Raw genomic sequence first — 12,558 nt, forward strand, 5'->3', positions numbered from 1 at the left:
AGTGTATGCTCAGAAATCACAATTTAAGGTTCTAAAAACAAAGCCCTTCACCTACCTATCATTGTCTCCAACTTCCAAACTTTCTCTATAAAACCCATCCCCACCATATCAACAATGCATCAACTACTCATTACAATTACAATTCCTATCATTAGCACTCTTTTCCAGTATCATCTCTACTTTCTAAACCATCATTTAACAAAACCAAAATGATGAAAAAGCATTGTCTCTTTTCCTTCTCACTACCACTGCTAGTTTCATTTTTGTATTTCACCACCACTTTAGCCCAATTATCACCAGCTTCTGCCCCCCTCAAACCATCACAACCTACACCTACCCCACCAGCTGAAGCTCCTAAACAACCATTGGTTCCCTCATTGCCACAGTCACCAAGTGATTCCACTCCTGACACTTCAGCAGTTGACATTGTTGGAATCCTGAGGCAGGCCAAGTCATTCAACATTCTTATCAGACTCATGAAAACCACCCAATTGATCAACCAACTCAATGCACAACTCCTCACTACTAAATCAGGTGGCATCACCATTCTAGCACCTGATGACAGTTCCTTCTCCGAACTCAAACCAGGCTTCCTCAACTCTCTTTCTGATGGCCAAAAGCTCGAGCTCTTACAGTTCCATGTTCTTTCAGAGTATGTGTCTAGCTCCAACTTTGATACTCTGACCAACCCTGTGAGAACACTTGCAGGGGATAAACCTGGAAAGGTGGAACTGAATGTGATAAGTTACGGAGGGAGTGTGAACATCTCAACAGGTGAGGTTAACACCACCATCACTGGCATTGTATACACAGATAAGCATCTTGCTATTTACAAGGTGGGGAAGGTTCTTCTTCCTATGGACTTCTTTGTTGTTGCTAAGGCACCTGCAAAGGCACCCTCTCTGGCACCAGAATCTTCGGCAAAGGCGCCTAAAGCAGATAAAGAAAAGTCTCTGTCTCCAGATTCCTCAGAATCATCTGAGATTAATTCCACCAACGGTACCTCTGGCACTGTGAAAATCAGTCATGGAATGTGGTTGTCTCTTGTCCTTGGACCAATTCTCCTTATGATATTGCCATCATAAACCGAAATTGGTTTCACTGAATTTACCAACGTTCAAGCTAGTATACATTCGATGTTCAAGAATGAATTGTGTTGCGTGATTGCGAGAAAGGAGTGAATATTGTGAGTCCAGAGCGAAATTCGAACATTGTAGCGGTGAATTAATCAGAGTGACTGTTGTTTTCCTCTATAAATTAATTCAAGTGTTGTGTTTTGACTTATGGTATCTTCAATATAGTTTACAAGCTTTATTATGTCTTCTTAAGAGAAATTAATAGAAACTTTGGTTTTACGAATTTAAACCTCTAATTTTAAGCACACTGCATATCATTTGAACTCCTCCACTTAGATTAATTCTAGGTAATGGTCTAATTAGTTTAAACTACTGCTTCAATCTAATTTGGCATTCGACTAAGTGATGAATACCCTGTAATTTGAGGTTCAGGTGCCGTGATCCCACACTTTTATTTATATATATAACGTTTCAAACGATATTTTAATTCATTTTTAAATTATTTACACAATTTGAATATCATTCTAAATATCATTTAACATGTAAAAAAAATAATAATATTAAGTTAAGATAATTATATTTATTTTATTTTTTTAAAAGTTTTAAAATAAAAATATATAATTTAAAGAAGAAATAAGTTTCCGTTTTACATTTAAATTAAAACATTTTGTTTTTTTCTGAACATCGCTTACTTTATGACTAAGTTAGTCGTATGAGAACAAGACATCAAGTTTCCTTGTTAACACGTACTTGTACAGTGTATCGTTGTCGGTTATGGAAAACACTATCGCAAATTAAATAGCGAAAAATGGAATAAAACATTTTTGTATTAGTTAGTGTAAAACATGGAGATGTAAGCTTAGGTGAGAAAATGACATAAAGGAAAATAAATAAATTAAACTTACATAAATAAAACAATAACGAATTCCGTGAGAACTTTTTTAATCTTTTTCTCTCACCATCTTGGGAAAAAACTAAATATAAATATAATTGATGAATTAATTTAATATGTGATTTCCCAATCCCAATCCCTTTCACTGCTAAATCTTTGGAATCTCACCAAACTAGTAGCCATAGATGGATGTAGCACTTTAATTTCCTGGGTAGGTAAGATGCTTATTCTCATAACTAACGTAACTACACTCTGAAAATGCATTTATAAAATTTAATTAAATTATACAATTACTTAAATAAATTTAACAGAATAATAACCATTTAAATAAGTTGAAATAAACCAAATTATTTTAAACCTTTTAAATTAGTATTTTTAATATCTAACTTATTTTAAACCACACCACTATTATTAATGAATTTATAATTTTTCTAATTTCTTTTATTATTTACTTTAATGGGTTATTTGGTTAGATATATCTTTGTATTTATTATTTCAGACAAATGCTTAAATTATGTGGTGACTTAAATTTAATTGTTATTGATATTAGTGGGATATTATTATATTCAATGAAGTTTACACTCACATAAGTATGTAAGAAAAAAGAATTAACTTCGTAATTCATTATCCAATAACTTATCATTTACGTATTTATGTAAATACAATTTACATAAGATTCACAAAATATATTAAGTAATTAAAATAAAGATAGAAATTACGTCTACTTCTTAAATTGAAAGGAAACTTAAAATAAGGTGGCTTGGTAAAACTTGATTAATCTTGTATTCTTTTAGTTCAGCTTAAACTTTTTCAGAACAAACATTTTCTTCAATTTATAAAATAACTCAATTTTGAATGGCTTTAATGAGTTTTTTATGTTGTCTCTTTATTAAGCCTTTCAAATACACTTATATTATTAGTATATTGATTTTTTTAATTATTTTAAAATATAAAAATTAGAATGATTAATATATTTTAAAGACACATGAGTAGCTATATCATGAATTTGCTAAGCAATCCTACTTCAAATACAATCTATGATCTTGATATCAAACTAATTACGAATCAAACTTTTATATAATGGGTTTCATCTACCTTTTGTCATCATTTTTATTTTTTCTTCACTTGGTGTATAAACTAACTTTGAATATTTTAATATTCTATCTTAAACTTCTTGAAAATATCATTAACATATCTTTCATGTGACATGATTATTCGTTATCTTACTGAATAACCTCAAGCCATAAAAAATAAGACATTAAGTTTAAAATTGTCATTATTATTGAAAACAAATATTAAATCATCAGCATAAAGACACATAATAAAAGTATATCATAACTCTCTTTTTTCTCATTTTCATCTCTCTTTTTTTCACTTCCTCAAATTTATTATCTATATTTTTTAAAATAAAAAATTCTCAAATTGAACAAAATTAAATCTATTGTGTTTCCGATCGTGTTAGTCTAGCTTAAATTAACGAAAGAAAATTGAAAAACTAAACTAAATTACATTAAAAATAATTTTCATTGGTTTCATTTCCCTCAAGATTAAATCAAATATTTTTTTATTTATTTATAGTTTTTGTTTACAGCAGTGAAAAAACGTGGTTACGCATATGTACTTTTTTATTATGATAATAAAACATAGCAATTAAACGTTGTCACAAGTATTAAAATATTAAATATTGTTAAATTTAAAAAATATGTTGATTAAAAGAAATTTTAAATAATTTTTTTTTATAATTTTATTCTAAATATTGTTTTTCTATCTCTCTCATTTTGTCAAATCATATATCTTATAAATCTATATAGAATTTTGTTCTCTCTCAAGGTATATATCAGGTTTTCAAGAACTAATAGTATCATCTATCTAAACAATAAAGAAAATGTCTTTTATCTTTATGATCAACCAAAAAAAAAAACAACTAAACTAGCCAAACAAAGCATCCTCCACCCTCTAACCATATATGAGAAGATGTCATTAGTACAGTTGATTATGGGTGGTGACTATTGGAGACTACAATGTGGTGTAAATTTTGAATTTGGATTTTCTGCAGAGTTTTTTGTGTTGCTCTTTTACTATATCTTCATAACATACTGATTACCACTAATTTTGACATTTTAAAATATATAAAAAGATATTTAAAATATCAACACAACGTATTCTAACAACATCAAAAAAGCCAGTAGAGAGTCTGGACTCCTAAATTTTATGCTCCGATATTATATTAATAAATGAGTTTATATTTTTAATCTTTACTTATAATAAATATCAGTTTTATTGTATTATTTAATATAAAATTTACTGTTATAACAATACTATTTATATTAATTAGTTACATTAGTAACCAATCAAATGTTAAATGGTTTTACATAAATTAGAATGGTAAGTGATATAATTGATTTTTTTGTAATAACAAAACTATCACTGCATTTGTCTAAATCTCAAGTATTCGTAAATTACGTAATATGCGCGTTTGTAAACTTATTTTCACACTAGTGTTTGTAGCCGATAAAATAACAGCTATTTAATTAGTTCAAATTATTTTTTACACAAAACTAACAATTGTGTCAAGGCATTTTATACACCAAACAACTATATGATATGTCATAAAGTGGAGCTAGCTTATAAAATATATTTTACATGAAACTAGTATCAATTTTATGATAACAGTGATTGTGTAAAGCTACCACAATATGTTTCATTTAACTTGTAATTCTTTAATCTATACTATATACGTATTATAAATTAAACTTTAATATTATTATTCTTCATTCGAGTGCATGTTAAAAGCTGACATGCACATTTTATTTTTATTTTTTTACAGAAGAAACATACATGTGTATATATGGTAAACGACATAGCTTATGAAATTATGAAAGCATATTTAAAATGGGTAGAAAATAAAATAAAGAAGTGTTTATTTACCTCTATGAAAAGCATTTCACGCCCTGCACAGTTAAGAGGCCACTGAAAAAGAAAGAAAAACTAGGTCACAGACACCAGGTAAAACGTACGACAATGTAAAGTTGTATCAACCTTACACGTCAGAGAAAAAAAGTCTGGTTCAATTGCTAAGAGAAAAGACAGTGTTTTTCTGCTTCATCCATGGACATGCATGGCCATGGAGAGGGAGGGTAGGGACCTTCCATAACGGAGAATCAAATCACCCTCTCAGTTTTGGACTCATCTCATAGATATATAGATATATATTCACATACACATGAATATATATATCTATCACTTTTGTCCCGTCTCACATGCATTGGCCCCCACCTCCCTCACGAGACCCTCTATGATATATATCGAATATATATTATATATATCACACGTGAAATCTTCACGTTTCACTGTGCATCACTGAGTCCACTCCATTGGTAACGTTGTTCAGTTTATGTGCTCCAACTAATAACAGTAGCTAGCTATATATATCACTATGCCATAACTTCATCAGCTTCTTTAGCTCTAAGCTATGTTTCTTTAAAATGGAAGTTTGAAAGTTGAGACTCTACACATAGTGTCCACCGTACTGCCTCTGCAGGTTAATGCCTGAGGCTGACCCCATTGCATTAAATTCAACAAGATCTTGCTCGAAAAAAGGTCTCCTTATTGATTCAATGTTGTTATCTCCGACACCCAAAAAATCTCGGGTTAAACCAAGTTGATTTTTGCTTATGGAGTGTAATTGCTTTCCCATAATTGATGCTGCTCTTGTCTCTTCATCCACCGGCATCATCATGTGCTCAAAACCCTTCGTGCCATTCACAACCACAAACGAGTTATTGTTTGAGTCATCATTCAATAAATACCCACCACCACCACCTCCAAGGTTGGTGCACCCTTCCACACTCACCAACTCGTCCAGTTTCTGAACCTCAACAACAACGTTGCTGTTGTTGTTGACAACATTGTTGTGGTTGCTGTTCCTATTCGAGCAAAACGCGTTGTCGTTCACCCTTGTAGATCCCATTTGAACAGTTTTCTGCAACACTGTAGTGGCTGACATGTAATGAGGTGGGTTCTGGTTACTACTCAAGTACAAATTCGAGCTCGCGCTATGCGACAACTCCCCTTTGTTTTCTTCTTGTTCCTGCTTCAGTCCATGTGGCGGCAGCACAGACAGGTTGGCACCTCCAAATGACGCTTCTGGGTAACGGTAATTCACAAACTGTGGCCCAAACATGTCCATAGTTTGCACCATATCAGGCACAGGGTTTGGCCCCGGAGAACTGAAAGCACCTGGTTTGGTTGGGAAGTTCATAAGAGGGTGGTGAAGTACTTGTGAATTCACCTGGTGGTCTAGCCAGAGTGGTAACCTCAGCTTTTGCTGCTGCAGTTGTTGTTCTTGTTGTTGTTGATGATGATGATGATGATGATGGTTTGCCTCAGCATAATTCACCAGTGTTTCTGATGTTCCTGAACCACCACCGAATTGATCTGAGTGAAACCCTGAAAAAATCTGAGGGATCCTCGAAGCTTGAGCATTGGTCAAGGGATGATCATTTCTCAAGTTGCTTAAAGCTGGGGGAACTGTTGTCGTTGTTGTTGTTATCCTCACACTTTCTTCAGCCAAAGCGTCGCAAAAAGCTCTATGTGTTATGAAGCTGTCCTTCCTGATTGATTTGTTAGAATATGCACAAAAACATCAATTAAGAACCCTCATTTATTATTCCAAACAAATATTCTCTCAGTTAATACTGCTACTGCTACTACTGCTACTGCATACATATATATTTATATATGGCGTCTGTTTCCATGCTTATCTTATCTGGCATCCATTTGATGTAATGAATTAACTGAATATTAAATTGCAACCGTGTATATGTAACCATGCCTATGGATGAACTAAAGGAACAAATTAATTATGAGAATATGAGGCATTAAATAGTATTAATTATTTGTGTGGAAATGCTATAACCTGGAGAAAAGTGTGCCACAGTCACATTTGTACTCTCTAGTCCCACAAATCTTGCTATGGGCCTTCCAATCAGATTGAACAGCATATTTCTTGGAGCACTTCTCACACTTCCACTTCTTCTCCCCATGCTTTCTGCTGTAGTGCTTCTTTATGCCTGTCAAGTCTCCCAAGGCTCTAGAGGGATCGTTATGCACACAACTCTTCTCAGGGCACACATACACCTTCTTCCTCACTTGATCTTTGTTTGTTCTCTGCTTCAGCTTCCACGGAAGGTTGTGCCCGCGTCTATGCAGCTGCAAATTCTGGTCTCTCTGAAAACCCTTGCTGCAAATTTCACATATGAAACGGTTGGTGGCCATCAGGGACTTGGGTGACAGAGCCACCACTTCTGCATCTGGATCTGCTTATGCACAATTCATATATATTACTCACAATTAATCAATGTAAACTAGAATTTCCTGGTTGGAAATGATGAAGAAATAAAAGAGATTGAGAGATAAGAAGTGGATTAACAGTCATAATCACTTGCCTGGTGTTCCGGGTAGGCTTCTCCTTCTCTTAGCTGGATTTGAACTAGGGTTAGGATTGTTATTATTAGGGTTTGAGCTGGGGGGTTGAACATGAACCAAGGAGTCTCTGACGGTGTTGGGAGGAACAGAAAAGGGTTCTTCAGACATCATTTTTTGAAGTGAAGAAAAATTGTGTGTCCTAAACTAGCTACCCTAGTAGTTTGAGAAAGGTACTGCCAAAACAAATATAAAACCAAAAAACAGCTTGTTGCTAGCAGCTACCAGTGCTGCTGATGCTGGGAAAAGATAGCATAATATGCAGACATGTTGAAAGGAAAACTTCATAGATACAATTGATCATTTTCACTGAGTTGATTTTGCGGTTTGAGACACAGAAAAAGAAAAGGAATATACGTGTGGGAAGAAATTGAAATTGGCTTTTCATGTGAATCGCGCTGAAAGGAAAGTCATAGTTGTGAAACAAGAGTTAAATGAAGAGAGAAGAGAATAATGGTTTATAGAATCTTTCTCCCTCGATCTCTCTTCCTTTCTCTCCTTATCTAACACGGCTGTTTCTGAGATGAGGGTCAGACAGCCATAGACTCTGTGGACCACTTTCTCTCTCTCTCTCTTTCTCTCTCTTTCTCTCTTTCTCTCTGTCTTTCTCACTCTATATATACTAAGTAGCGCTATATATAAATCTACTCAATCAACAAACAGTTTCAATCAAGCTAAGCATAAATCTGTGTTACAGTTACCAAACGTGTGTGTTCAGAACCTTAGTATTGGGTTAAAAACGTTATGTTATAGTTTATTTGAATAATGTAAAAAGCTGAGATTAATTATGGAATGTAAAAGTAAGAAGTAATGAGTTAGTTTCTGAACAGAGGTGATTCCATTCCACTAGTAGGTTTTGAAATAGAATGAATAATATTCTGCGAAGAAGAAGATAATGTGTAACTTTCAATGCGTCATTGTTTGATGACGGAGCATTCCTTTATTTTACTACTACCTAGTACTATTACTAGATAACAAATTTTAGGGAAGGAAGAAAAAAAGGGGACAAGAAAAACGCGAGTTTGGCTCGTTGGGAAATAGTAGCAGTATGATTGAAAAGAGAAAGAAAAGGGAAAAAGAGTGAACTTTACAGCCAGGTATGAAAATGATTATGCCATAATTGTATTAGGACCGTAATCTCACAAAAAGTTAGAGAGAGAAAGAGGGTGGTGCCGTCCGTGAGCCCTCACTGGTTGGGAGTAGGGGCCCACCAAATGACTGTCAGAATGACTGTGAGAGAGAGAGAGAGAAAGAGTTTCACAGAACAAACACAAGAAATGACTGCTACTGGTTCATGTGTCCACCCACCCATCATCACTCACACACAAAAAAATTCAATTTTTAAGTCAGTTTTTTCTTAAATCACAAAACTATAACCATTTTTATTACCCCAGTTAGAGATTAATCACGTCAGAAAGTACAAAATTCAAACTTTTCTTGTAAAATTCTGAGTGAGTAAGTGAGTAAGTAAGTGAGTGAATGAGTGAGTGAGTACAGTGTTTGCAGTGCAGCACATTTTTCCAGAAATTCGCCGCAGTGGGCCATCTCTGATCGCTTGGAAACAGTGACAACTGTGCTCCATTGGCAACAACACTCCTCGTGAAATTCTCGTACCATAATCATTCAAATGTTACTTTTAATGGAACTGGGTTCAAATAAATTTTCCCAATCATTCAAATTCATTATGCCTAATAATAATAAATTTATGCAAGCATTGGGTCAATCAATAAAGGTACACTACATTACATTACATTACGTGTTTGCCTCACCAACACTCGCTTTGTTTTGTTTATCGAAAGTAACATTTGTGGTTTGAATTAAGAATAAAGTAAGTTATTAAGTGAGAGTGTAATGAAGAACAGTGTTAGGTGTGTGGTTGCATTGATGTACTTGGTCTGTGAGTCACTGATTGATTGACTGAAGAGTCAAATGTGAGAATTGGCAACAATCATGGAAGAAACAAGTAAAAAACACGCTTTTCCACTGAGTTGACTCGGTCATGCATCCACATCTGCCCCCGCAAATATCGTACCTTTCGTCCTTCACTCACATTCATCTACTTTCATTCCCAACTTTGCTTTGCCTATTTTAAAACCATAACTCTCTGTGTTACCACTTTTGGGGAACTCCTCACATGCTTCCTATTTTTATTTTTCAATCATTTTTAAGTATTTATATTTACTAATATAGTCAAAAATATTTGTTAGGATTTCAAGTGTTTGATGCCATGTGCGACGAGTATGTTGATACATCAAAGTAAAAATGAGTCTCAAAAAACATTATAAGAAATAAAATCTACTCATTGATTCTTTTTAAGATTTGGATCGAAAATAATATCTTAACTTTTTTATATGAAATGTTTATAACTCATTCATGTTAAATCTTTTTGGTATGAAAAATCACGTGGAAAGCAAATTAAACATGTAAATAATTGAATTTGCCTTCAAATAACAAACTATGGAATGAATGCTGTATAATGTTATATAAAAGATCAATACACTATTTTTAAAATAAAAATCTTAAATTATTAAGACTTGGACTTTAAATCTAATACAATCTTATAAAATTAACTTGTAAGGTAAGATTTGTACCTATTTATATATTATGAAATTGTCTTATCTCTAGTTATGATACTTTTAACATAAATATTTATATATTATGTATCATTTTATTTTGTTATTTATTGCTGATAAAAAAATTATATATTATATCTTACTTGTTTGTAATTAATATAAATTTTTTAAGTTATCTTAAAATAATACCAAAAGTAATTATATGAAATGATTTGCTTCTAGCTTTAGTTTTTTATATAATCTCTAAATCACTATTTCAAAAGGTTGACAATTCAAGTAAGAATGTGTCTCCTCTTAATAATTGTATGTGTTAACTTGTTGGTATGCATTGTGTTGACCACAAGTGTTATTATTATGAATCCAAATAATTGAGCGGAGAAATGTTAGCAAACCTTTAATAATGTAAGCAACTATTCATTGTTTGACTTGTATTTAATTATTTAACGTGAATTTTCTTCATATTTAAATTCTCAAGGTACGTTTGTTTCTTACATTAGAAATAAAAGAAAAAATAAATAAAAAAAGGAATATGGGAATGGGAAAACGTCCCTCGTTTTATGCCTCAACATGTTTCTCTTAGAGGACACAATTGTTTCAAATCGCCATATTTCAAAAGTAAATTTTAGTTGTAAAGATGATTTGTTATGTTTTTAATTATTTAAAAAGATTTAATGATTTTAAGTTTTTAACATTTTAGTCCTTTTTTTCCTTTTCTTAAACTATAGCTAGTTTAATATTAAAAATTAAAGTTATTATTATTATAATAATTATTATTATTATTTACTATTATATATTGTAATGTACTTCCACCAAATTTTACATAATACACTAACATAATAATCAATAAATATCATGATTCACTTTCAAATGTTTTTTTTTCTTTATAGAATTAAAAAGATTTAGAAGTTAAAATAGAAATATTTTTCTTTCTTTCTCAAATCAAATAAATGCTTTCTCACAAGATGTAACAACAACCAACTTTTTACATAACTTCTAACAAACATACGACAAGTGACACACATGTTTCATACTTAATAAAACAATGAACATGTATAATGTTTACTACACCATATACCATTTTAGTTTTCACACCATATACCATAACTTCCAAACTACTTTCTTCTCGTTTCAGCAAATAGTCATCTCAAGTATGTTCTCCAACTTCCTAACCAATGATTTAGAAATTCAAGTAAAAACATTTCACTAAATTTATGAAGACTATACCTCATAAATCAAGCCAAATTTAAGGTATGTATTAGTTATTCTAGACTTTGTGCGTGTTGTGTGGTATCGATTGTCATTTTCTCAACTTTTGATGGAGAGTCACCTAATGTTATCATCTCATGGTGACACTAATGAAACATATTAATCATTATTTTTGTTGATCATATATAAATTATATCTAAAGGCGAAGGAGAGGGGAGGAAAGGAGGTTTAAGAGTCATATTCATTCATATAAAAAATAAATATTTTTTTATATAGTTTTCTCAATTAGTCTTCTTATACAAGGCAAAACTAGGGATGAAAGAAATGTCTATGTCTATGAGTATCTGTGGATAAAATCTATGGCGGATAATTGGTAGTTGCGAGTGTTTATTAACTCTCGGGTAGTATGTATTTTAATACTTGTTTATAGACGGAACGAGTGTGGGTATTATACTACTTGTACTCATAAATATCCGTTAACCGCACAAAATTAAAATTAAAATTACATTTTTTAAGTTAAATTTAATTTGAATAAAAATTTTAGTTTATATTTTATTAGATTAAATTTAATTAAAATTAAAATTTAATTTATATTTATTTTATTTTATTTTATTTTAAAAAATTATAAAATATATTTCTTTAAATATCTATTGGTATCCATAATTTTTTTTAAATTCGTAAGTACTTTTTAAACGGGTACCGACAGAGAATAAATGAAAATTTTTGTTGCTAATAAACATTGTTACCATAAGTGTACATCCCCTTCCAAACACACAATCTGCTTTAAATATAACACATATAACATGCATGAATATTTTATAAGTCAATACCTATAAAATCCAAAAAAATAGGTCTTCTATTTACAAAATATAAGTATATACAAATAAATAGATGTGTTCATAATTTTTCTAAATTTTATAATAAGATGAAACATTATATTATTGTCCACGAGAACATCTACAACCTATATTGGGCATGTGCTCATGTGTTAACACATGATCATTATAATCATGCGCATACAAAATAAAATGATAAACTAGTATTTAATAAAAGACCATCTTATAAATTTAAAACTTTCAACTATTAAAACAATTCCTAAATCAATTTTATGGTAACTATACAATCAAACACACAATTATAAATATTAGTCTACTAATGACATAACACTACAAAAAAAAATGATTTTTTCTATACAAAAAAAAATGATTTTTTCTATGGACAAAATCTGTATGTAATGAACAAAATTCGTATGTAATTAAATATTATCTACAGATTACATATGAAAACAAATGCGTATGTAAACCAGGCGTCGGAAAACTAACATACG

The 12,558-nt window shown here is 31.5% G+C and overlaps 1 protein-coding gene and 1 pseudogene across 1 annotated transcript; one reads left to right on the forward strand and one right to left on the reverse strand.

Annotated features, from left to right (window-relative positions):
• The first annotated feature begins 122 nt into the window (after positions 1-122).
• Positions 123-1,282, forward strand: LOC114169055 (fasciclin-like arabinogalactan protein 11 pseudogene; annotated as a pseudogene).
• Positions 1,283-4,872: 3,590 nt separating this feature from the next.
• Positions 4,873-8,062, reverse strand: LOC114169476 (zinc finger protein JACKDAW-like). The gene is made up of 3 exons (XM_028054638.2): positions 7,416-8,062; positions 6,887-7,286; positions 4,873-6,581 (listed from the first exon to the last, which is right to left on the reverse strand). The coding sequence occupies exons 1-3, from the start codon at positions 7,564-7,566 to the stop codon at positions 5,477-5,479; spliced, it is 1,656 nt and encodes a 551-aa protein (XP_027910439.2). The 5' UTR covers positions 7,567-8,062; the 3' UTR covers positions 4,873-5,476.
• Positions 8,063-12,558: the final 4,496 nt, after the last annotated feature.

Source organism: Vigna unguiculata, chromosome 11, assembly GCF_037176805.1.
Source record: "Vigna unguiculata cultivar grain cowpea cultivar isolate G323 ecotype 2 chromosome 11, ASM3717680v1, whole genome shotgun sequence".
NCBI classification, from domain to species: Eukaryota; Viridiplantae; Streptophyta; class Magnoliopsida; order Fabales; family Fabaceae; genus Vigna; species Vigna unguiculata.

What these genes read in the sequence shown, in the direction of transcription:
- LOC114169476 (XM_028054638.2), bottom strand. Translation starts at nt 7,566, where the DNA reads ATGATGTCTGAAGAACCCTTTTCTGTTCCTCCCAACACCGTCAGAGAC. An exon ending in AAGCCTACCCGGAACACCAG is followed by an intron (nt 7,287 to 7,415) that starts GCAAGTGATTAT and finishes GTGCATAAGCAG; the next exon opens with ATCCAGATGCAGAAGTGGTG. An exon ending in TGTGGCACACTTTTCTCCAG is followed by an intron (nt 6,582 to 6,886) that starts GTTATAGCATTT and finishes CAAATCAATCAG; the next exon opens with GAAGGACAGCTTCATAACAC.